This window comes from Pipistrellus kuhlii, unplaced genomic scaffold (genome assembly GCF_014108245.1).
Source record: "Pipistrellus kuhlii isolate mPipKuh1 unplaced genomic scaffold, mPipKuh1.p scaffold_m20_p_2, whole genome shotgun sequence".
Classification (NCBI taxonomy): Eukaryota; Metazoa; Chordata; class Mammalia; order Chiroptera; family Vespertilionidae; genus Pipistrellus; species Pipistrellus kuhlii.
The window spans coordinates 16,153,104-16,180,510 of NW_023425515.1; the positions used below are offsets into that span (position 1 = coordinate 16,153,104).

Genomic DNA, 27,407 nt, shown 5'->3' on the forward strand with positions numbered 1-27,407 from the left:
CCATCTTTTGCTCCTTGTCTACAATATCCCCAATACTACCACCTCTTCCCCAAACATCCACACCTCACCCCCAAAATGACCACCATTTGTCTCCTGGACCTGCTGGGAAAGGTCAGTCTAGATAAAGAGCCAAACTTGCCCAGAGCCTCATTTTCATTCCAATGTGTTCTGTGACAGCTGAGCATGTCTGAACCCACACTGTGTGACATGGCCCATGAAACCAAGGAGTAGAGCTATCGTCCAGCCGGGCCACTGACCCGAATTATATCCTGATTGTGCATGTTTATTAGAGCACAGTCTCCCAGGGCCCCATTGTCCTTGGGGGTTGTACAGCCTTAGGTAGGAAATACTGGCCAGAGCTGGAGCTCGAAATAGTCATAAATACAGGTGGGAAGCAAAGCAATTAGAGAATTCATTTTTCATCTGATGATGTGCTTCAGATTAACTCTTTCCCTATCATATATAGTTTTTTGACATTAACTTATTAACATAGTTCACAGCACAATTATTCCAAAAATGATGTTATTTGAGGATTTTGATGAATACTTTGAACATGATGGGAGAAAATATAGTCTTTTTGACAATTTAATGCAGATAATATAGTACGGTAATCAGTGTCACCATTTGCTGTTTCTCCACATAAATATGCATACCACATTGTCATCAAGATGACCCTGATAGGCATATGTCAATTAATACATTAATGCAGTTGAGTTGCTTTGCATCAGAATAAGTCATTCGCTCATTGTCTATTGCTCATTTTAAGGCTGAAAAGAAAACCCACAAAAGAGAAAAATAGCTGAAGTTCAAGACCTAAACAGTACTCAATACTATTTTCTTTTAAGCTAATAGAATTATGATTTCCTAAGGCATTTGTTAGAAATTATATTCCTCCAAACCAAAACTCCTTCAATTCCATTGAACCACTCCAGATTTATTTTCTAGCTGTGGGCAGTTATTACAAGAATGTGTTTGTTGCCAAAACTGGTTTGGCTCAGTGGTAGAGCTTCGGTCTGCGGATTGAAAGGTCCCGGGTTCGATTCCGGTCAAGGGCATGTACTTTGGTTGTGGGCACATCCCCGGTAGGGGGTGTGCAAGAGGCAACTGGTCGATGTTTCTCTCTCATTGATGTTTCTAGCTCTCTATCTCTCTCCCTTCCTCTCTGTAAAAAATCAATAAAATATAGATTAAAAAAAAAAAGAATGTGTTTGTTGTTCACATGCTGAGAATTCTACAGGTTATTATGTTCTCACATGAAATTAATTTAAAAATGTTATGTCACTACTTGAAGAAGAAATCTACAGATAGAAAAAGATACACTTGCAAGTTAGAAGTGGGGAAAAGAGATCTGAGGAAAAATTCTAGAGGTTTGTGAGGACATAAGTCACCACAATGTCATTTCCCTTCTCTAAGACTTACTGAGAAAATGGGAGATTTTGATTTACATTTAACTTCCACTCAATTCAAAGTAGATTGAAAAGCCACATGACCATAGTTTATGTCTATAAACATTCATTAACTGGACAAAACAGAAATGAGAAGGGCTGAGAATAAAGGGGAAAAGAGCAACTAACAGGAAAGCCTAGGATAAGAACAGTTGTGACTAGAATTTCTCAACCCAATTTGTGGTAATTAATAGGTGAAAATTCAGTGAAGGGTCAGCACTTCTGAAATTTTTCTTTCTTTCTTTTTTTTGTTTTTGTTTTGTTGTTGAAACCTCAATCTTTGGATTAAATTGTTTTCATCAAAGTCAAAATTTCCAGTGAGAAAATAGGAGGCTTTTCAACGTGTTCTTGAAGCCAATTAAATTTCTTCTTTTCTCCTGGATGTTCACATTGGGAATGGCCATCAAACCAGGGCAGGTCTCTATAGTTCAAGTGTGGGGGAAGCCCTACTCTGACACATATGTCTTTTTTATAATAAAATCCTCTTCTGCCCTGAAGGAAGTTTCTCTGGCCTCTAGACAATCATGCAACCCCAGTAGTCAACAGAGGCCTCCCTGTGAGCTAAAAGCTTGGTACTGGTAATCAGTTTCCTGACAACTCAAGTTGGATTTTACCCAGTTCCAAAAATGTGTGCTGATGATCTGATTAACAAAAGATTAATTAACTGTTGACAAAGAAAGGTCAAGGATATTTATCCAGAAGAAAAAAACACTCAATCCTTACCATCGTCCACAATGTCTTGGGCTGCCACAGAGTTTGTGTACACCACCAGATCAGAGAGCTCTCTGCAGAGCTTCATGGTTTTCCTCCTGCGGCCCAACCTGTAAAATACACAAGGGACTCATGATACTTTAGACCTGGAAGAAGTGTGGGCCTTTGTTGACTCTACCTTGCTTACCTGCTCCTCATGGAGTCAGGCCAGCATGTTTCCTAGTTCAATATTTTTTCTATTATTGTACAAAACCTTACTTATATGGTGAATTCACAGCTCATTCAAAATCAGTCTCATATCCAGTTATCTTTACAGGCCTCTCTGCACTGAGCACCTTACCTTGTGATCCAGTTCTCAAGACACAAACAACTAAAACAGCCAAGGTGATGGGGATGGAGAGGCCCAGAGAGACTGAGCAAGAAACATGGAGACACCTACCTGTACAGCTGGCCTATCTCTTTGCCAGGATTCTGCTGTGCATCCTCCTCCTCATCATTACTGTAAGATTTAGACTGTGGTTTTGTGGTTTTCTGCTGGAAAAACAATCAGTAAACTTAAGAACAAACTCACTGCATCAGGTAGATCTACAATATTCACAGGATGGAATGGGCTTTCACACACACACACACACACACACACACACACACACACACTAACTTGGAGGGAGAATAAATGCCCAGATATTGCAGATTGCCTGACCATTAATAACAAGCATGGCCATGGCCATAATTATAATACTAAGGCAAAACTGAGGATTTCATGCTCTAAAATTGACCTGTAAGCCACATAAAATGTAACTCTTCGAAAGACCTTATTAGTCATGCATTGACAGTCTCAATAAGGAATGATAGTCAAAGAAGTAACATCTATTTAAATACTATTAAGGAATAACATATCATCTTTATAGGAAGCTCACTATTTATGTTGACTTTTAAAAGGCAGATTTGATTTTTAAAAAATCCAGAAGTATTATTTTTATCTAGAGGCCTGGTGCATGAAATTCATGCATTGGGATAGAGGGTATTCCTCAGACCAGCCTGTACCCTCTCCAATCTGGGACATCCCTCTCACAATCCAGGACTGCTGGCTCCCAACCGCTTGCCTACCTGTCTGCCTGATTCCCCTAATCACTCTGCCTGCCAGCCTGATCACCCTCTAACCACGCCCCTTCCAGCATGATCAATGCCTAAATGCTCCCTGCCAGCCTAATTGCCCCTAAGTGCTCTCCCCTGCCGGCCTAGTCGCTCCCAACTTCCCTCCCCTGCTAACCTGGTCACCCCTAACTGCCTTCCCTTGCCAGCCTGGTTGTCCCTAATTGCCCTCCCTTGCTGGACCGATTGCCCCTAACTGTCCACCCCTGCCAACCTGGTCACCCCTAACTGTCCTCCCCTGCAGGCCTGGTCACCCTCAACTTCCCTCCCCTGCTGGCCATCTTGTGGCAGCCATCTTGTGCTCACATGAGGGCGGCCATCTTGTGTGTTGGAGTGATGATCAATTTGCATATTACCTCTTTATTATATAGGATTATTATAATAACTACCATGCCTTCTTTTAATCAGTATGCATTCAAATAACCATCTATATCAAACTGCTCAATTGAGGGTTTTTTGTGTGTGTGTGTGTGTGTGTGTGTGTGTGTGTGTGTGTGTGGTTTTTCTGTTGAGATTTTGACCTCTTTTAATTTCTAGCAGCAGAATGAAATTGTTACTCATAGGAATCAGGCTGAAAGGCTTCAGGAATAATCTGGTGGTATCTGGATACATTCACTGTTAGACATAAAACCTTTTTGAAATGATGAGGTTTTGTTCCCATCACATTGGAGAGAACCCCAATATTTGGCAACACATACCTTCACAATACAAATTATGGGGAGAAAATTACAGAAAACCTTGCCATCAAAACAGTTTTCACAAACAAAGGCAAGACCTTCACACAGAGTGCCCTGGACATCTGGGGAATGTAGCTTTAAAAAGGAAAGGGGCTCCATACTCACATTGCCATTAGCCCACATCATTTTCAGATTGTCTCATACTCAACAAATAAAAAACTAGCTACACTGTTGGCATACACACTGAACTCTGTAGTACTCACAGTGAACCATCAATTTGTTCTAGAATCTTCTTAGGTGTTAGTTATGACTCACAATCCTTGGTGCACATGGTGTGGGAGCCCTAGCCTCTGAGGATCTCATGTGCAAGCCGATCAACCTATCTAACTTCCTATTGTGTTTTCTTTTCTTCTTCTTCTTTTTTAAAATATATTTATTGATTTTTACAGAGAGGAATGGAGAGGGATAGAGAGTTGTAAACATCGATGAGAGAGAAACATTGATCATCCCACTGGAGATGTGCCCGCAACTAAGGTAAATTCCCTTGACTGAAATCGAACCTGAGACCCTTCAGTCTGCAGGCTGACACTCTATCCACTGAGCCAAACTCGTTACGGCCCTATTGTGTTTCTTAAAAGGGAAGGACAATAACATCTATTTTAAAGAATTATTATTGTGGTGGTGATTAAATAAGATGGCATGGGAAGTCATCCTCTAAGCTACATAATATTAACTTTCAATTTTAAATACTATTAATATTTATTAAAATAATATATAACTAATCTGTGGGCATTCATTTTTATGGCTTGAGACATAATAAATTCTATTTCTATGGTAGCACAAGTACAACATAAAAGGTATACTTTGGAAAAGAACTTTAATTTAAATCAGTAGCTGTAATCAAGAAATGAAATATTCTCTAATTCTACATATAATTAATACCTTGAGGTGTTAAAATAAGTGTCTTTTTGAAGTTCATTTTTAACATAAAAGGTAAAAAGAATTAAGAAATGAATCACCAATGGCAGATTATATTTGGGGAAATGATGATATATTTTCTTTAAATAAAGTTTGAACACTTTTTATCATGCTTAATGTACCATGTAATCCATTTTTCATTTTACTTTTTTGCTTAATGTTTTGCATGATGAGTTCTTTAGAGTGATCATCTTTTAGTGGCTGCATAATTGTCCATTGTGTGAATGAATCATGATTCACTTAAGAAGTGCTTATGGGTGAACATTTTGGTTGTTTTCAGTTTTTTGTTATAATAACTATTTTGGGGACCTTTTAAGAAATTATCCTACTGATGGGGCAGGAAATTCCAGATACAATATTCCTTAACACAAGAACTGTCCTTAAGAAACCTCATGCACAAAGTTCACCATCCAATAATTGATTAATTATATAACCTTTTTATTGAGGAAAGTACAAGAATTATAAGCACCCAGCATGATGACATGCACAAAATGAAACCATCAAATGAGGAAATGAATTATTATCTACACTCCAAGGCCTTTTGATTCTTCCCAAAGGTAACTACTAATCTGATTTTTACCCTATAGATTTGGTTTTGCCTGTGTTTAAACTTCATATAAATGGAATCAAATTGCATGTACTCTCTGGCTTCTTTTGCTCAATATCATCTTTATAAAAATCTTATTATTGTTTATAATTGCAATTTTGTCCTTTTTGCTGATAAATACTACTTGTGTAAAAATAATTTTTATTCATTCTATTATTGATGGACATTTAAACTATTTCCTATTTGTACTATTAGAAATGCATATTCTCAATAGCATTGTATGAGAGTTTAACTTCCTCACTATCACTGGGTGTTGTCAATCTTTTTATGTTTACTATCGTGGTGGGTGTGTATGGAATCTCAATCGCATGTTAATTTATATTTCCCAGATAAAGGTGAGCACCTTTTCCAGATTAGCCATTTCAAGTCTTTTGTTAAGTGCCATTTAAATCTTTTGCCCAGTTTATTATTATTATTATTATTATTATTATTATTATTATTTAGGGTACCTGTCTTTTTTACTAATTTGCAGGTATTCTTTATATTGTCAGGATACAAGACCTCTAGCGGATGTATGTATTGAAAATATTCTTTCCTAGTATTACTTGCTTTTTGATACTATTGATGAAGAGCAATTCCTAAATTTCCAAGTAGTTTAATTATCAATATTTTCCTTTTCTGAGGTCCTATTTAAGCAATCTTCAGTTATTCCAAGGTCATGATGATATTCTCCAGTTACCTTCCTGACTTAATTTAACTTAAGTGGATTTCACTCATTTTTCAATCTCAATTAGTACCTTATGTTTTCCAAAGTTGGTCATGAGAGATCGTCCATGTGATTTCTTTCCACTCTCCGTCACATCTGGATGCTGAGAAAATAAACCATAATATAACTATTTTTCTTCTTTACTTTTATCTTTTCCTTAGTTTTGACAAAATGGCAGGCAAACCTCTCTGTCTGCCTCTAGGTGGGAAGCATGAGGTCACTTCCTCCTGCTACGCCCCTCCAGTACAAGGTGGCAGAGTCTGCCAGGAGGGCACTGACATGGAGAGGCCCAGGTACCAGCCAGGAGATAGGAATAGTCAGCAGCTGCCCAAAGCTGGGGTCAAAGGCCTCTCAGTGGCCCATCCAGTACCTGATCACAAGGCTCTCCACAGCATAGGATATAGTCTTTAGAATGCCATGAGTGGGGATAAAACATCTTTAGTTAAAATAGATTACATTTTGAAAGATGGTGAAAAACAAATAATTAAGAGCCAATTCTACCAAAAAAAAAAAAAAAATCACATTGATCAAACACTTATTTGGAATTTTGAAAACATTAAATATAAATAAAATCCAAGCATATGTATGAGGTAATAAGATTATTTTTATTTCAGTAAACCAGAGCAAAGCTTAGCTATTCTTTGAAATAATTCCCTCTGTGGTGAGCATTGGAAAGATATATGGTGGTCTCTGAATTTTCCCCATGTGGGTTAATTTTCTAGGCTAGAAATCTCCCTGCTCAAGCCTCTCTCTCATTAGGATGCAGGAAGGCCACTCTGCTAAAAAGATTTAGACTTTTCTTAAGTTATCAACCCTAAAAATGTGTTCATTACAAATGACATGGTTTAAGGAGAGACCAGCACAGCAGGCCATGTCCTCCCAGAACTTCCTGCTAAACCGAGAAGAAACAGGGATAACCTCATACATGGAATACATGTGGGTAAGCAAAACTATTTAAAACCAAACAGCCAGGGAGGGCATCCATATGGACTAATCAGAGATGCCATTTAGAATGGGGAGTGGGAAAGACTATTAATTGGAGAAAGAGGCAGTTCAGAAAATACTAGTGGGATAGGAGGCTATCTGGTAGTTTTAGTTGACAGTTTATATATGTGAACTGCCTTCGAAGATCTATTAAAGCTGATCACTATCTGTTCAAAAATCCTGAAATTAAGAAGGTAGCAGATGTGGTCATAAAAGCAACACTGCTCTCTAAGTTAGGAGACCTAGTCCTGCCACCAAGTGGCTACATTGTCCTTTGGCAAGCCTCTTCTGACCTGTTTTCTTATCTATGAAATGGAGGAGGAATGGCCCAATTAAATTCTAAGCTCCTTTCAACTTCTAATAGCTCATCTATAGGGAGATCATGCCACTTACTGTCCCAACAGGACCCATTTAAGAGTGAAATGGGGTACTTTTAATAATTACACTAGGACAATAGGTATAAATCAGGGCGGTCCCAGGCAAGTTAAGGTAAATGGGCGTCCTATGTAGTAGGCACCTACTAAGCCCCAAGGATTATGCTAAGTGCATTACATATATTCTCATTTAATATATACAACTATTGTTTGAGACAAGTATTATTAAAACATCAATTTTACAGATTAAAAAAAAATCTGAAATATAGTGAAGTTAAAGAATATATCCAAAGTTACAAAGCTATCGCTAGTGATCAAATATGGATTCTTCTTGCCAGGCTCACCCCCGTCCCACTACCTCTTTATATAGAAGTGCAATATAAAATATATCCCTCCATTCATTCAACAACTATTTATGAAGGTCTTGCTAAGTCCCAAGCACTAAAGAGCAGCACAACAATGGTTATCAAGAATGAAATGGTTCTGGTCTTCATGGAATCTATAGTCTAGTTAGACGGACAGACACTCAACAAGTAGTTGCCAATGTTCTTTTAAAACTTCAGAAAAGAGAAGATAAAATAGGCTACTGTGGGCAATATAAAGGGGATAGCTAACCCAATCTAGCACTCAAGTCAGGACTCTTTTAAGATATCACATTGAACCTGGAATTTAAAGATTAAGCAGTACTTAGAACAAATGTGGGAATGGGGTATTCCAGGCAGAGGAGACGTAATGTGAGGAAGACAGTGGCATAAACATGGCTGGTATGACAACTGTGAGAAGTGATATGACAAGGAAAATAAGGAAATCTAAGACTGGAAAGGTAGGCGAGGATGCAATGATGCAGGTCCTTGGAAAGCCTCGTCGAAGAATTTGTTAGTTATCCCCAGCGTAATGGGAAGTCACCAAAGAATTGTGAACAGTAGAGTAACATGACCAGATTTGCATTTTTAAAGAACCATGCTGATTTCAGAGTGGAGATTCTATTGAAGAAGGGCAAGAGAAGTCTAGGTGAGAGCTGACATTGGCCTAGATTGGGACACAGCCACAAAGACGACGGAAAGTGGACAGATGGGAGACACATCCAGGAAATACAATCAACAGGGCATGGAGGCTGACCAAACCCAGACAGAAGGAAGGCTGCAGTATGTGGTGGGCTCAAGCTTCTCTGCTCATCCGCACATGCGTGAGGAAGGTGAGTCCAGGGGTGTTGGGCTTTCTCCTGTCATTTTCAGCTCCACCCATCTAACTTTTAAACTATTTCTCACATTATTTTGCAATAGGAGATTTTTATTTCTCAAGCAATAGAAAGAAAGGAAGATACAATAGAAATGGATGAAACTGGAGAAGCATTTCCCAAATGACAAATGTTCAGAAACAACACATGTGATATGCTTTCTTTTTCCTGTAGAAGGTCAAGTACCAGAGGGCATCTTATACCTGCTTCAGGTGTGCATGCAAGCCTTCATGCGTGGCCTTCAGTAGAGCCCTCACTGTGAAACTATCAGGATCTTCTTTGTCTCGAATTTGAGATTCTTTTAACAGTGACTCCAGTTTTTTCCTTATGAAAGACTCCACCTGGTGCTCAGTGGTCCCGTTATTCTGCAAAGAATGAAGTGATGGAAATGATTTTCCTTAAGAAATACAAAAATCTATTAGAATACCCCCTTCATTCAAGCCAACATTGCTTTTATAATTTGATTCTCTCTCAATTTACTGTAATAAGTTAACCTTATTGTACCATGTCGGTCCTCCCTCTCCCCCCACCAATCCCATTTAAAATTTATTGTCTTGACTACATTCAACCCTCTTACAGTCTTATTTTGTCATTTCCATTTCAGAGATGCAAAATCTGATGCTTAGAGAAATTAAATAAGCTGCTCAAGTTTTCAGAGCTGGTAAACAATTGACATAGAATTCAAACTCAGGTCTCTGCATCCTTCCCACTGTGCTACTTTATGCTTTCAAATGAGGAAAAGCCAGTAAGAATTTTTGGAGACTAAGTTTTCCATATCCACATAGGTAAATCTGAGCAAAAATATGCTATTTAAAACACACCGCTTTCTTCACTGAAGGGAAAAGAATGTTATGGAATCTCTGCATGATAATTAAGATTTCAACAGTGATGAGGAGAAGGGCTTTCCTGCCATCCATAGTTCTAGCAAAGGTAAAGCATGTTCTATAAACACAAGAATAGATTAGTTTTCCTACAGCAGAAATTTATAAAGGAGGGTAGTGAAAGATAAAGCTGGAAGATAGTAGAGGCACTTGAAAGCAGGAGTGGAGTCACTGACAGTCTCTGGGTAGATAAGTGCCTGAATAGCATTTTAGACATATTATTAACAGGTAGTGTGTCTGAGAGAGGAAAGGTGCGTGAGGTGCGTGCAGATGAAAATCCAGAACCATGGGCCCCACCACAGCACTGAGAGCCTAGGCCAAAGCACTGGTGGGCAACAGAATAAAGAGAAGACAGAGCTTGAGAGCAAAATTCATTTTGCACAAAACAAATACACATCAAGCTGCTGTATGCCAGGTGAGAAACATTAACAAGGCACAACCCCACCGAATTCTTGCTGTCACAGAGATAGACAGCCTCATCAATGGATAATTATAGAAGCAGGTGCAAGTAGAATGACAGATGTAAGGGGTATCACAGGCACACAGAGGAGAGGGATGTAGGAGAGACTTGGGAATGTAGGAGAGACTTCCAGGAGCAGAGGACTCCAGAGCCAAGCTGTAAAAATATGAGTGTATTAGTTTTCTGTGGCTGCTGCAACAAACCACGTTCTGGTTGTTCAAAACAACAGAATGTTATTCTCATACAGTTCCAAAGGCCAGAGTAAATAAAATCAAGGTTTATAGAGTTGCACTCCCTCCCAAAGATGCTAGCTTTCTTGCTTCCTTCAGTGTACAGTGGCACCAAGCATTTATTGACTTGTGGCAGAATAACTCCTGTCTCTGCCTCCTCCTGGGTGTTCCCTTCCTGTCTGTGTCCTCTCCTTTTCTTTTGAGGACATTTGACATTAGATTTTTAAGTCCCACCCCGTCAATCCAAGATCCTTAATTACACCAGCAAATACCCTTTTCCCAAATAAGGTCATATTCACAGGTATGAGGGATTCGGACTTGGACAAATCCTTTGGTGGCAATAAATAAATCTACTACAATGACTAAGAGCTGATAATCTGGCACAGTAGGGTGAGAGTATCCAACATGAGCAAAAGCATGAGGAAAACAATGTCCAGGTGAACTAGTAACCATCTGAACATGGAGAAAAGAGTACAGGGAAATATAGGAAAAAACAAACAAAACAAAAAAACACCAACTATATTGTGCCAACACTCACAAAGCACACTCATTCTATATAATAAAAGCCTAATATGCAAATAGATCAAATGGTGGAATAACTGGTGGAACAACCAGTTGTTATGATGCACACTGGCCACTAGGGGGCAGATGCTCAATGTAGGAGCTTTCCATAGTCGGCAGGCCCCAAGCCAGTCAAGGTGGGTGCCAGAGCCCACCCCACCCCAATCACCCTGCTGGTTGGCCTGCAGAGGGAGGCAACTGACAGCAGCAGTTTGGGGTGGGACCAATGAGCAGGTGGTGCCAGGCTGTCCAAGGCAGGTGCCAGTGGTGGCCCCCTGATCACCCTGCTGGTCACCCCACAGATTGGCCTGACTGCCAGCCAGGCCTAGAGACCCTACCTGTGCACGAAATTCATGCATGAATTTCGTGCACCAGGCCTCTAATATAACAATATTTCATTTGAGCTGCCAGACACCCTTTAAGGTAGCACTAAGGTTAGAAAAACTTTACTCATAATAATATAGAAGCAGAAAGATTCAAAAGCTTGTCCAAACACACATGCCTATGAAGTGGCTGGGACTTGAACCTAAGTCTTCCAACATGAAATTGTGCCTATTTTACCATACAGTGCACACATATTTCAGCCATTTCTTTTATACTGTTCCAAATAAAGATAAATTCTTGAGTCAAGTCAATCATGAGCAGGCTCATATTTTAAACAAGCATTATTCCCTTTTGACACCTGGAAAATATATGGCCAGTATCCCTCATTGGAAAATACTAGGTTTCACTTAAGGTCGGAAGGGAATCCAAGAAAAGAACTCCAGGAAGCAAATCCACAATGCATTTGATCAAATGCCACAGAGCCTGGCAGGGGGCATGCTTGGGTGGAAGACACAAAGAGAAAGCCTGCAAGAGCTCCCGGTGTGCCCAGGTCATATGGAATGCCCCCAGTTCCCCTCCCTATCCTTCTCTGGATCAGGGCACACGGAGTCAGAGACAGTGGGGAGATGAACTGTGGCCATTATACCCAGACACAGCAAGGCTAACCATACAAAGCCAAGCCAACTGGTGCTGGTGAAATCATGAATGATTAATGCAAAGGCTGTACTTATTCACTTTGCAGCCTCTAAACATGGGGAGTTGTTGCTGAAGGAATGATATGCTATGATTTTGTTTTCTGTGATTTACATTTTGCCATAGAATAAATAAATAAAAATATATTAACAAATAATATATTTTCATTAATATATTATCACTGGGTCTGGGAGCCCAATAGCACTGCTTAAAGGAAGCTGAGACAGACACAGGGCCTCACAACCTGCCAGCCATTGTGCAGCAGCACCAGGGACTACAAGCTGAACACCACATGCTTCTTGCTCTTTTGTTCCCTGAGCCAGTGGGAAAGGGAGGATGCATGGTGATGAGGGGGAGGGGAAGGCAGCCCTTTAGTATGGCAAGGAATGGTTTCCCCAAGGGAAGTAATCACCATTGCGAACCTCTTTTCTGATAAGTACATATGATCAGGAATACCTACTACAAATAAATAAATCAAACTTATAAACACATTCATGCTTTGTCTCCAGATGAAAGAAAAGGATCGCTGAAAAAAAGTGAAGGGTTACCAAGAATCTTGGCCACTGCTCCAGGCTGGGAAGCATCAGGAAAAGGGAAAGATTGGACTAGAGGGACTGACCCTTAAAGGCTGACCTTCTCAAACAGTGGTGCTCTACACTGAACACTGGAATCACCAGATGAATGTTTCTAAACCACAGGCCACACCCAGACCATTTGCAGGGGACTCTCTGGGCAGGGACCTTGCACTGGGATTTTTGAAAGCTCCTCTGTCATTCCAATGTGCAGCCAAAGTTGAGCATCTTTGCTTTAAACCAAACAAGCAAACAAAACACTGGATTATCTCACCATCCCTAAATGTCTTCTGGCTCTCTGGGCTTGAGTCTGGAGGCAGAAGGAACAATATCATAGATGTGCTTACTAAGTGAGTGCTCTACAGCTTTGCAAACCCATAACCTGAAAGCCTTAGGCTGAAGAGCAAATGCTACTCAGCCATGTATTTCCATCCTCCACTGTTTCCTGTCTGCTCCTTAGCTCCCTTAAAACACCTTCTTCTGTTCAAGGACCAGGTGAGGACTTCCTTGAACAATAATCATGCTGCTGCTGCCATTCTTGTTACTGATGATGTCTAGCATATACTGAGCACAAATCATGTGTCAGGCATTTTTCTGAGTTTTTTGCAGGGAATGAACTTAGCCCTCATTTTAAAGTTAAATTATTTTATTCTCCTAGCACATAAAGAGTCAAATTTTGCAAACAGTCAGAGAATGAGAGTGACTTATATTTCCAACAGGGAGAAATCACTTATTCTTATAATAATAGAGCCTGTTGATTTGATTTGCTCTCAGTACAAATCAGACAGAATATATATAGAATCCTTATTTTTTTTCTGTTTGTCTCAAGTTGCTTTCAAATAGCAACAGGTCTTTCAAAAGCACAGATTCTCAGGAGGATTCGGAGGTAATTTCAGACGGCAGAACTCTCAAGATTTGATTGCTTGTCACCCAATGTCATGGACCCCTAGGATTATAGATCTGCTCCTTCTCCAGCTCAGATGTCAATTTTGGCCAGGACAGAATACTACTGCCATAGTTCAAAACCAAGAGGGACAGTCAATTTCCAGGAGTGTGAATGCAATTTATAAAAGGGGTAGTCAGGGAGGGAGGGAGAGAGGGCGGGAGGGAGGGAGAGAGAGAGAGAGAGAGAGAGAGAGAGAGAGAGAGAGAGAGAGAGAGAGAGAGCACCTCAATAACATTTTGAAATGTTATGATGTCCATTTAGAAAAAGAAAATAAAGAAACTCAGGTTTAGAAAGGTGGGTGAGCTCCTCAAGGTCATACAGTTAGCAAGTGGTAGAGCCAGCTTGGAACTCGGGTAGCCTGGCTCCAGAGTCTGTGTGTTTAACAATTGCAACAGTCTCTCTCTAATCTCTGGGTATCTCAGCCTGTCCTGAGCTCTCTTTCCTATGATGCCACTTCCACTAAATCAAAACCAAATGACCTATCAGTTTAAATTTGTAATTCATTTCTTGCTCAAAATGTGATTGTGCCTCTACAGTTAGATGGACTCAACTTTGAGGGGGTCATACACAATTAATGTCACTCTGAAAGTCAAGGATAACCCATGTATTTCTCCTTACCTGAATTAATCACATTGAAATGAATAATTTTGTAGTTCTAAGAATCTTCTAGAAAAGCTTCATGTGATCCTACTTATGTAATATGAAATGAGGGGGGATCTCAGGAGGAGGCAGTTCCCAAATCACTAGATAAGAAGGGTGAATACAGAATGAAAGAGGGCGAAAGGGGAAAATCCCACTCAAAATAAAGCCTTTAACTAAAAACTCTAAAACCAATGGGGAAAAGTAATGCCAAGACAGAGAGGTAAAAACATCAACGCCAGGTACAGGAATTCACACTTTATAATTAGTGTATTTAGATGCTCAACAATATGAAGAAATAGCTCCATAAAAACACACAGAAGAAACTAAGAAGTCAAATAATTAAATAAGAGCAAGTGTCTATAAAAAAGAACCAATAAATTTTGAAAATAAAGAGTATAGTACTGAAATGAAAAGAGCAACAACTAAATAAACTCTAGACCAGTAGTTGGCAAACTCATTAGTCAACTGAGCCAAATATCAACAGTACAACAATTGAAATTTCTTTTGAGAGACAAAATTTTTAAACTTAAATTATATAGGTAGGTACATTGTTATTAAATTAATTAAGGTACTCCTAAGCTGGTCTTTGCTAAAAACTCAAGGGGCCAAAGAGCTGCATGTGGCTTGCAAGCCACAGTTTGCCAACCACTGCTCTAGACCAAAGTCAGAGAGATAATTAATGAATTGAAAAATAATATTGTAAAGGCACCCAGAAGTCAGCACAAAGATAAAAATATATATATGATGACTAAACTAGAGGCCTGGTGCATGAAATCTGTGTAGTGTGTGTGTGTGTGGGGGGGGGGGGGAGAAGAACAGTGTCCCTCAGCCCAGCCTGCACCCTCTCCAATCTGGGACCACTCAAGGGATGTCCGACTGCTCATTTAAACCCAATCCTACTGGGATTGGGCCTAAACGAGCAGTCGGACATCCCTCTCACAATCCAGGACTGTTGGCTCCCAACTGCTCCCTGCTTGCTCCTAACCACTTTTGCCTGCCAGCCTGATCACCCCCTAACCACTCCCATGCCATCCTGATTGATGCCTAACTCCTCCCCTGCCAGCCTGTTTGCCCCTAACTACCCACCCCTGCAGGCCTGGTCACCCCTAACTGCCCTCCCCTGCAGGCCTAATCTGCCCCCAACTGCTTTTCCCTGCTGGCCTGGGTCCCTCCCAATTGCCCTTTGGTGCAGGCCCGGTCGCCCCCAACTTCCCTCCTCTGCCGGCCTGGTCACCCCTAACTGCCCTCCCCTGCTGGCCATCTTGTGGTGGCCATCTTGTGTCCACATGGGGGCAGTCATCTTTGACCACATGGGGGCAGCCATCTTATGTGTTGGAGTGATGGTCAATTTGCATATTATTCTTTTATTAGATAGGATTGAGACCTAGTGCATGGGTGGGGCCAGCTGGTTTGCCTTGAAGGGTGTCCTGAATCAGAGTGAGGGTTCCCTTGGGGCATGGGGCGGCCTGGGCAAGGGGCCTATGGTGGTTTGCAGCCCTGCAACACACATATCCCTCCCCTGATGACCCAAGCAGAGGCCCTGGTATCTGGGACTTATTTATCTTCTATAATTGAAACTTTGTAGCCTTGAGTGGAACCAAGCCACCTACTCCCTCCTTGGCTGCAGCCATTTTTGTTGGGAAAAATGGCTTCTACAATTGAAACTTTGTAGCCTTAAGCAGAGGCCAAGGCAGGCCAGGGCAGGTGGAAAGCTTGGCTTCCTCATTGCCAGGCAAACCCAAACCTCCTGCTCTCTCCGTGGCTACAGCCGTCTTGGTTGGGTTAATTTGCATACTCACTCCTGGCTAGTGAATGTAGCGTAGGTATGGTCAATTTGCATATTACCCTTTTATTAGATAAATAAATTTAACATAACTTCCAGAGAAAAAGGACTGAAAAAGTGGCATAGAAACAATATTCAAAAAAACAACAAAAAAACAGGTTGATTTCCAGAATGAAAGAAAATATGAGCTAATAGGAAATGAATCCTGAATGCTAAGAAAATAGCTAAATAAATCCACCGCTAGTCATGTAACAGTGAAAATACAGAACAATGAGATGGAAAGGGAAGACAGATTACCAACAAGAAAAGAAAAATTAGACTATGAAGAGACTTCTCCTCAGCAATTGTAGTTCCCAAAAGACAATACTTTTGAAACACAAGGAATATATATATATATATATATATACACACACACAGTCACACACTGCTTAACAATGGGGATGCATTTTGAGAAATGTGTTAGGAGATTTTGTCATTGTGCGAACATCACAGTGAACTCAGACAAACCTAGATGACATAGCTTACTAAACACCTAAGCTCCATGGTATAGCCACTGCTCTTTGGCCACAAGCCTATACAGCATGTTACTGTATAAAACAACAGTAGATTAAATCAAGCACAAGAGAAAATGATAAAATCAAGAGGCACAGTGAACATGAGATGTATGAGGCTACTGCCGGTGTAACACAGCATACTGTAATTTTTTTTCATAATTAGAAAAATACACTCTAAAATAATGATAAAATGTATGGTACATACATAAACCAATAACATAGTCATTAATTATCATCATTGAAGATTATGTGCTGTACATAGTTGTATGTGCTATATTATATACAACTGGCAGTAGGTTTGTTTTCACCAGCATCGTTACAAACATGTGAGCTATGTGTTGTGTTATGATGTTACCATGGCTATGACATCACTAGATGATAGATAAGAATATTTCAGCTCCATTATAAATCTGAAGGAACCATTGTCTTTATAATCTTAAGGAACCATTGTCATATATGCGGTCCGTGGCTGACCAAAATGCCATTATGCAGTACAAGACTGTAATATATACACTATGTTAGACCTTAAATGTTCACTACCTTAACTCTTTGACAGGATTGCAAAGTGTAGCAGGTAGTAGAAACCACTGGAATTTTCCAGGGATCTTCCAGGCCACTTTGCCCATTCCCCACTCCTTGCTGCCAGGATACAACAGCATGTCCAGCATGTAGGCATTTAGTCTCTGTGTGAATACTTTCTGTAGCAAGACCTCACCACCTCATGAGGTAACTCATCCCCTTTATGAGTGTTGACAACTCTCAGCCCAACGAGACCGATAGGCCTTATAATAGCTCGTTTATAAAATAAATAGCTTAGGAGAAAAGATGAATTTGTGGTGAAAGGAGTAGGAAGAGAGGAAAACAGTGGCTAGGCCTAGGGTGAGATGCAGACTCAGATTGCATAATGTTTCTAGGACAGTAGTGTAATAAAAAGTTGTTACATATTACTATGCTAGGATTCCTTTAAAACTGGTTGGAAGGCTTGGTGTTTACAAGATGAACTTCACAGAGGATTTTAGAAGAGGAGGAAAAAATCGGTGAAGTTGAACTTTAGTGGTGGAAAGTCTGTAAGGCACCTTGACATTAGAAGGCCCCATGAAGATGAATAATGGTGAGTGGGCTTGCTGAATCCTATCTGGAAACTGCTGGAGTTGAAAGGAAACTGCTCCCTGGGCCTTTGAGCTGTGTGATTCTCGGATCATGGAACACACTGCTATACCTCATGGCTAAACCATCACAAGCCAGAGTTTCTCTATGGCTAAAGCCACAAAACAGTAGGAGGCAGAAACTTAAAGGATTCAATTAATTCAACAGAAAGGAATTGTGACATGAGAAATACACTGTCTGTGTGATTTGAATCCCTTAGTTAGAAATAGCAGTAGACTAACAGGAATAGGAAGCCTGTCTGAGGGCTCTGCTTAGCACGAGGTAATGCTGGGCGAGCCACAATCCTGCTTCTGACCTTTGCATTCACTGTTCCCTCCGCCTGGAACATTCTTCCCCAGATACCAGCATGGCTAACTCTTCACTTCCTTCAGGTCTTTGTTCACATGTGACCTCCCCTCTGAGACCTTTGCTGCCCAATTTAAAACTTCAATAGACCCTTCACATACACACACTTTTCCACTTTTTCTCTCGTTTCATCCCTTTCATCTCGTTTCATCACTGCCAAGTACACTATAGATGTTATTTGGTTATTTTAATTCTTGTCTATCTTCTCCTTCTCTCAATAATGTATAAACTTCATAAAAGCAAAGATTGTTTTCTGTTTTGCTTACCAATAGATGCCCCAACTCCTATAGCATGATGGTGGCATCTCCAATAAGAGATGCTACATAAAAATTGGTTGAATGTGCAAATGCATCTGTTTAAGCCTCAGGAGTTAGTATTGCAATGTTCATGAATGCTAAGTTAAAATATTTATTGCAATAATTCAGATATAACATAAATCTGACCCACACCCTGTTGCATTACAACTGAGGTTAAGAACTTTCTCTAAGGTTTCACATAGTTATGCATAGTCCATCCTCTTTTGCAGAAATATGATCAGGCATTCAGAGTAAGATCAGGCAATTTACATTTGACATTCAGATAATGCATTTGAGCCCTCTGCTGACAATAGGAGTATAAATTGACTGATTACAGGATAACACTTTGGTTTCCAAAAGACAACAGCCCCATTTCTTAGAAGTGTTCAAAATTAGAGAAAAAAGATTTGGAAAAATGAAGTAAAAATTACAAACTTCCACTAGAATGCTGATTTCATTTTTCTTTTTAAGTGTATTTTTATTGATTCCAGAGAAGAACGGAGAGGAAGAAAGAGATAGAAACATCAATGATAAAAGAGAATTTGGATCTGCTGCCTCCCACATACCCTTCACTGGGGAACAAGCCTGAAACATAGACACATGCCCTGACCATAAATCAAACCGTGACCTCCTAGTTCCATGGTTGGCAAACTGCGGCTCGCAAGCCACATGAGGCTCTTTTGCCCCTTGAGTGTGGCTCTTCCACAAAATACCACGGCCTGGGTGAGTCTATTTTGAAGAAGTGGCATTAGATGACGTTTAAGTTTAAAAATTTTGGCTCTCAAAAGAAATTTCAATCGTTGTACTGTTGATATTTGGCTCTGTTGACTAATGAGTTTGCCGACCACTGTGACCTAGTTCATAGGTTGATGCTCAACCACTGAGCAACACCGGCCAGGCTAGAATCTTGATTTCTTTATGTATTTTCTCTCTAAAAGTAAAACAAAAACATGCTTGTAAAATTTCACAATTAAGGTGTTTTCCACCTTCACTGAGGGCCCAAATCAAAGGATCTAAATTAAAAATCATAACTATCTTTATGGAATCATGTTTGAAACTATCTTCCTGTATGGGCTCTTAGAAAGCAACTAAGAAGCTTTGAAGATAAGAGAAGCTCAGTTGGATTTTTAAAAAATATATTTTGTTGATTTTTTATAGAGAGTTAGAAACATTGACTAGCTGCCTCCTGCACACTCCCTACTGGGGATGTGCCCACAAGCAAGGTACATGCCCTTGACCAGAATAGAACCTGGGACCCTTCAGTCTGCAGCCAACACTCTATCCACTGAGCCAAAGTGGTTAGGGCTCAGTTGGATATTTTAACAGGTGAAGTTACTGATCTTTCCCTATTAAGAAAAAAAACTATAGCTACTTAATTTTATAATTAAAGATATTTAATTTAGAAAGTTAAAAGGCTCCCTGGCATTAAAGAAAAAATTATATAAGTGGGTGGATGTAGAAACCAGACAACTTGGGTTTTACTCAGAGCAAAAAATAACTACATTGTAATAATAGCTAAATTTTCATCATCATTTTCACTAAAAACAGCATCATTCCCTAAACCCACAACTCAGTCAAACCTCTCTGTTCCCTGTTTCAAATGATAGATTCCTCTGAGGCTAGCAACCAAGAGATCTTGGAACAGGATGCAAAGATAATGAAAATCAGAGACAAAAGTCTGGTTTGTAAAACAAAGCTAAAAAACATTTGAGCCACATTACCCGTAATCACAAGTAATTAATCACAATATGTAAATATCTGGTAGAGTAAAAAAGAAACTACTTAAAATATTAAGTGCATTTTCACTTATGTAAATAGGTTTAGATTAATTTTCTAAAACCGGAAGCCCCCTTAGCAAGTGGTAATAAACTGAGCCAAGATAAACTATCAAAAGGCGAGAGATGAATATAGATGGTGATTTTTCCTTTTCTCTTCAAGCTGAATCTTTTAAAGTGTACCAAAGCCGAGAAAGAAGTGTCTACTGAGACTTCAGCTGTCATTCAGCTCTTGCCTCCTTTCAGAATGATGCTGGCTCCCTTTGGTACCTACAGGGAGGTAGCACAGTTACTACTGTCTAGAAGGGAACAGACCTGTTTTTAACAATGTAATAGATAAACTCAGGGCAATGATGCAAATTAGAAGAACTTATACAAAACTTCTGTTTTATTGAGAGCAGAGTAATACAGTAGTCCTGATATCTAGAGCAATACTACTTTCCTACATAGGTGAAATTGTAAGCCCTATAACAAATTAACATGAGCAAATGGTACTCTCAGGGTGTCATGTGATCCTGACAATCACATGAGTTGCAGAAGATGGGGGTGGAGGGTGAGGTTGAGAAATTCTAGTCCCCCAGGTGGGAGGGGGTGTCCCTTTTAGCCTTACATTTCCCTCTGGCTTGCATTTCCCTCAGATGACCTGGCTGAATAATGCTTTAAAAAATATATATATATAGATATAGATATAGATATAGATATAGATATATAGATATATAGATATATAGATATATATTGATATATATATATAATTTTATTTTATTTTATTTTATTTTATTTTATTTTATTTTATTTTGCAGCTCTTGCCTCCTTTCAGAATGATGCTGGCTCCCTTTGGTACCTACAGGGAGGTACCTACAGGGAGGTACTAATTTGCATCATTGCCCTGAGTTTATCTATTACATTGTTAAAAACAGGTCTGCTCCCATCTAGACAGTAGTAACTGTGCTACCTCCCTGTAGGTACCAAAGGGAGCCAGCATCATTCTGAAAGGAGGCAAGAGCTGTATATATATATATAATTGATTTATATATATAAAATTGATCTTTTACAGAGAGGAAGGGATAGGGAGAGAGTCAGAAACATTGATGAGAAAGAAACATCAATCAGTTGCCTCCTGCACACCTCCCACTGGGGATATGTCTGCAACCAAGGCACAAGCCCTTGACCAGAATCGAACCTGGGACCCTTGAGTCTGCAGGCCGGCGTTCTATCCACTGAGCCAAAGTGGTCAGGGCTGAAGGGTGCTTTTTTAGAACTGCAGCTCCTTGATGTAGGACAGGGGTCTGAAGCACCAGGCGGGCAACAAACTATTCCATGCCCTTTTATTTAAGATGTGGCGACTTAAAGAGCAAGCCAAGAGTCCTATGTCTGAAGGAGCTGGGAAATCCTCTGGCCCATGATCCATTTTCTTAGCGTGGGGATGTGCATCCTAAAGCCCCCGTGCAGCAAGGTGCTATGAGTCGGCCGTGACAGGCAGCATACGGGGCTGCTAGCAGGAGGCAGAGAGACAATAGGAAAGCCAGTCTATTTTACAAAGACAGTGACATTTGGAACTGCAATTTGAGTTTTGCTGAAGTTGTAATAGCAGGGGATTTGTCCCTGGAGACAGGATCAGATGGGTTAATCACTAACATTCAATCCAACTGGAAGACACAAGACTCCTTGACACATTCACTCAGTAAACATTTGAGTGTCTGTGTGTAAGCACATGAAGTAACTTTCAATAAACATCCTTTTTTTAAATCCAATAAATATCCTTATCTTGGTGAGGGTTCCAACACAGCTGCAAGTTTAACTGCAGCATTTTATTGCAGCACATAGAAGGTAAGAATTATGGCCAACTCTGTCACTTACATAATGGAGCTTAAACTTGCACTCATCTTCAATTTCATCTGCACTGTCTTCATCTGAAACATCCCCTTCCTCTGCATCATCTCCAAGGTGATAAGGCAGTTTCTTACCCTGAAATGAAATAAAACACTTAATATAAAGATGAAAATCAATTCACAATAGCCAAAAGATGGAAGCAATTCAAGTGAGTCAGTAAACAAAATGTGATATGCATACAATGGCATATCTTTCAGGCAAAAAAAGGAAGAAAATTAGGACACTTGCTATAGAATGGATAAACCTTGAGGACATTAGGCTAAGTAAAATACCCATGACAAAAAGCAAACTATATGATTCCAGTTACATGAGGCACCCAGAGAAATCAGATTCATAGAGACAGAAAATAGGATAGTGGTTATCAGGGCTGTGGGGAGGGGGAGATGGGGATTTGTTTAAGGGGTGTGGCATTTCAGTTTTACAGGAGGAAAAGAGGTCCGAGGATTAGTTCCATAGCAGTGCGATGTGAATGTACTTCACACTACTGAAATGGACATTTGAAAGGGAAGAGATGGCAGGTAAATAGTAATATTGCATTTTACTACAATTTAAAAAAAATTTAATGCAAAAATAAAAATGTGAAATCCTTTGTCCAATCATTACTTCATACTGACTAGTAAGCAGACAGTTTGAGTTATAGGCAAAACAAGGAAGAAGAGACTTTCAAGAAAAGGTAGGTTAATTACTTCCAACTAATTATACATTAATTAGAGATGTTATATTTACAAATAAAAATCAGGCTTACTTTTGAGAATAGTTGACTCCTTATAACAAGCATAACCTCATTCTACATCCTTAAGAGAAGCTATAAATAGGGTTGAAAAGTGTGTATGTGTTTTACTTATCCTATCTAATAAAAGAGTAATATGCAAATTAACCACCACTCAGCTACACCACAAGCCACTCCCACTAGCCAATCAGAGCAAGTAGGCAAATAAACCCAACCAAGATGGCTAAAGCTGCAGAGAGCAGGAGGAAGGCTTGGGTTTTCCAGGCAATGGAGGAAGCCAAGCTTTCTGCTTTGCCCTTGCCCGCCTAGGCCTTCACTCAAGGCTACAAAGTTTCAATTATAGAAGGTAAACAAAACCAAGCAGAAATGGCTACTGGCCATGGAGCAAGCAGGAGGCTTGGCTCCACTTCAGGCTACAAAGTTTCAATTGTAGAAGATAAATAAATTCCAGATACCAGGGCCTCTACTTGGGTCGCCAGGGGGTGTGGCTGGCCTGCAAACCACCACAGGCCCCTCACTCAGGCCGCCCCACACCCCAAGAGAGCCCCCACCCTGATCTGGGACACCCTTCAGGGCAAACCAGCTGGTCCCCACCCATGCACCAGGCCTCTATCCTCTCTAATAAAAGAGTAAAATGCAAATTGACCATCACTCCAACACACAAGCTGGCTGCCCCCATGTGGTCAAAGTTGGCTACCTCCATATGGACACAAGATGGCCGCCATCACAAGATGGCCAACAGGGGAGGGCAGTTGGGAGGCACCCAGCCTGCAAGGGAGGGCAGTTAAGAGGGACCAGGCCTGCAAGGAAGGGCTGTTGGAGGTGATCAACCCTGCAGGGGAGGGCAGTTAGGGATAACTAGGCTGGCAGAGAAAGAAAATTGGGGCAAACAGGCTGGCAGGGGAGCAGTTAGACATCAATCAGGCTGACATGGGAGTGGTTAGGGGGTGACCAGGCTGGCAGGCAAAAGCAGTTAGGGGCAATCAGGAAGGCAGGAAGGCGAGCAGTTGGGAGCCAGTAGTCCTGGATTGTGAGAGGGATGTCTGGTTTCCCATTATCAGGATTGAGCCTAAACGGGCAGTCAGACATCCCTTGAGGGTCCCAGATTAGAGAGGGTGCAGGCTGGACTGAGGGACATGACCACCACCCCCCAACCTCTCCAGACCCCATGCACAAATTTTGTGCACCGGGCCTCTAGTTATTATAATAATAAATAACTTGCCTATCTCCAAAGTAGTACATAGCCATTCAAATGATACCTTTTGGATCAGAAAACTCTCTGATGCTAAAGGAACATAGGAAAATCAGTTCCCTTGTTTTTGCTTTAAATGGGAGCATGATGGTTTATAGTTCTAGAAAACCTCCTTAAAGTCTGAGGAATGACCCTATTAGCAAATAGACCTTGGCTGCCTTGCAATACTTCACTCCTAGTCCACATTTCCCACCACTCTTTCCATTGAGTTCCTCAGATTCCAAGCTCTGACTCCTTCTGACACCTATCAGCCCTGGGACATCCTGTGTCAAATGACCAAAGTCCAGGGATTCAATCCATATCAATATTTACCTTAAGTTTCACTGTCTAAAATGCAAAGATTTCAATCAAATGGCCTTACTCTGCATTGAACCTTCTGATTGCTGGCTAAAGATAATTCAAGAAACATGGAAGCATTTACAAGCTGATAAAGGTAACAGTTAGCTTACTAACCCAGCCATCAGTATTCATCACAAGAGTTTACTTTAGAAAGATTTCAAGAAAATTGACAGTGTTATCCCTGGCATTATTTGGAGTTTGTATTTAAATGCTACCTTACAACAGCTTTTTGATGGAGTCGGTCTATAATTTTCATTTAACGACAGAAAAACAGGTTTGACCAACTCCAAAGATGAATACATCTTTCTCATCCACTGTCCTCCCTTAAGGTTTTGCTATGACATCACAGTTTCTTTGACTTTTTTTGCACCTCATATGTGATGCCTGGCTTTTCTGTACACACCCATTTTAGGCAACATATAATCCAGTTTGAATATTCATACCCTACTGCTCTTCCTTAGGTTTTTAGTCACAAAACAATACAACTATCCGAGATGGTTTTAATCCAAACACAAAACGAACTGGAATTAAGTCAAGTCACAAAGCAATCTGCTACCTCAAGGAACTGTCTTTCTGGCTATTTCTTGCATTCATAATATTCGTTGCAGGGATTAAGTTTCCCTTCTCACAAAAATCTGCTTGGGAAATGTCACTTTAGTCATCAACTGCTCCTTTACATACACGCGAGTCCTGTGGGTGCCATGTCTGTGCTATGCTCTGCTGGGATAGAAGCTCTTCTCATTTAACCAGGGCAGAGCAACTGTGAAGACCCTCTTCTCTTCCCCCGCCCTCCTGCCCCCGACAGAAATTGGAGAGAAGAACCTGAAAGAAATGCTTTCAGATATGGACAGAGGAACCCTGTACCCCACACAGTTCTCCAATATGAACCAATACAAGACTAACGAAGTAAGCCTTTGGCTTACAGTATTGATGTTCTCACTTCATAAAAATAAATTCCAGAATCTGTGATCACTCCATAGTTAGCTTTTTCTTAAGGCATGACTATAAATAATTTGGAGCAAAGTGCATACACAAATCAAGACAACCCTTCATGTACGAGCTGTAATTATTATTCTCCTGAGAAACCAGTCTGTAGGGAGGGAGGGAGGGCTGAGTTAGTCATTCATGCCTTTAAATGTGTTCCTTTGGGTAGTTACCTTCACGAGGATTTTGCCTTTCAGGCTTTGAGGGCTTGGAAGCTGCTTGGATTCTCCTGGGTCAATAGATGACAGGTCCAGCTTGTCCTGGAATATTCCTTTCAGGTACTGAGCAATCTTCCTTTGCTGCTGGATACTGCAGTGGTTCTCAATCGACAGTATGACCGGGAACCTGCGAGAACAGCAACACATTCTAAAGGCAGAGCACAGCAATGATTTCAGCAATCATTCTGTGTCCATTATGTTCCTGCAATCCTAGTAACTTGTGAGAATGTGAGTATTAAAGTGCTTCAAATGAGGACAATGAGAGATGTATTAAAAAAAAAAATACCTCCTCTGGGTATATTTTGCTAGATATAATGGATGAAATACCAATCCTTATGGGATTGCTTAGTTCGATATTTTGGATCATGGAAAAAAATAAACCATATCCCTCTAAAGATAGATAGATGATAGATAGATAGATAGATAGATAGATGATAGATAGATATAAAGATACATAAATATATGTAGATATAGCTATATAGAGAGAGATTGATTTAAATGAAGGAGAAAATTTTAAGAGATATAAGAAACTTAAAAAGTAAAACTCATATAATGTAATTTTGTCTTATTCAAATGTCCAAAAACATCTCAGAGACCCCTGAATATTATAAAATGCAGATGTCTACATTTAATATATAATATATATTAAAAATAAAACATACAAATAAAATACATAATCAGGCCCCAGCTTGGATACTACTCTTGAAGATAAAATAATAGAATTTATCAGATCCCATGAAAAGTATTTCAGTCATTTGTAGATAATTATATACTAGTCTTTGCTTTCAGAAAAAAAGAAAAGGAAAGCTCAAGCATCCCATCTCCAACAGCACTCGGGCTTCTGCGCGGAGAACTTGGGACCAGAGTGAAGTGATCAGCAAAGGCAACCTGAGAGGTGGCACCCAAGCCAGCAAAAGAGCAGAACTGATTGTGTGATATTCCTCCTCTTCTGGTTTTTTTACCCCCTAATATGGAGAAATTATTTCAAATTCAGATTATTTATTTTTTTCAGTTTTCTATCACTATCTTCAAAAGTAGTAGGTAATATATAGGGTGTCCCAAAAAAATGTATACACATACTTTGAATAATTTAAAGGCAGTGTTTATTAAAATACATTTCATTTTCAAAATTGAGCCAACAGCTGTTAAAGTATGTATACATTTTCTGAGATACTGTATTTTTCCAGTTACAAATCAATATTTAAATTGTCTAATATATCTATGTAGAGAAAGTTGTTGGGGTTTTTTTTTAATTTCTGGGCTTGTATAACAAGCATAAGCTCCACCATATATGTTGTGACCTCCTGAAATTACATTCTATCCTCATTAGTAAAACATGAGGATAGAATATAATTTAAGAGCTGATCTCTGTGGCTGAAGCTGGATTGGTTATCTGACTAAATCTCTTTGCTTTGGTGTCCTCACACGGATTTTACATAGAGCAGTAGAAAACGAGATAAAAAACAAACTAGCAACCCTTAGTGGTCTATGCAATCACATCATAGAATCCTAACAATGAGTGTTTAAACGATCGACCTATTTATACAAAGCCTATTTGTGTCTAAAGATGCTTGATATAAAGCAGTGTTTTTCAAAAGGGGAGGAGGGCAACTGTCTGCACCCACTCTCCTGGGCCAGGGGACATCTATCAATCTCTGAAGACAAGTTTGGTGGTCACAATACGAGGGCTGCTACTCACATTGACTGGGTAGAAGTCAAGGATGCTGCTAACCATCCCCCATGCAACAGACAATCCCACAACAGCAGTTACCTAGCCCCAACTGTTAACAGTGCAAAGGTTGATAAACCCTGGTTTAAACATGCAACTAAAATTTAAGAAGGCAAAGAAGAATGGACTTTTAAAGTGTGCTAAATAGGCTTGTGAGTTGTTTTA

General features: G+C 40.0%; 1 protein-coding gene across 4 annotated transcripts in view; it reads right to left on the reverse strand.

Annotated features, from left to right (window-relative positions):
* PLCH1 (phospholipase C eta 1) overlaps positions 1–27,407 on the reverse strand; it is a 181,843-nt gene that overhangs the window by 16,959 nt on the left and 137,477 nt on the right. For 2 of the 4 annotated variants that reach the window (XM_036444241.1, XM_036444240.1), the window contains exons 10-15: positions 25,469–25,640; positions 21,958–22,065; positions 9,075–9,236; positions 6,308–6,379; positions 2,596–2,687; positions 2,169–2,266 (exon numbers count right to left, since the gene is read on the reverse strand). In XM_036444241.1, the coding sequence (XP_036300134.1) occupies positions 2,169–2,266; positions 2,596–2,687; positions 6,308–6,379; positions 9,075–9,236; positions 21,958–22,065; positions 25,469–25,640 (704 nt within the window). Of the gene's footprint in view, positions 1–2,168; positions 2,267–2,595; positions 2,691–6,307; positions 6,380–9,074; positions 9,237–21,957; positions 22,066–25,468; positions 25,641–27,407 lie in introns of all 4 variants that reach the window. The other 2 variants (XM_036444239.1, XM_036444237.1) reach the window with 1 other exon arrangement.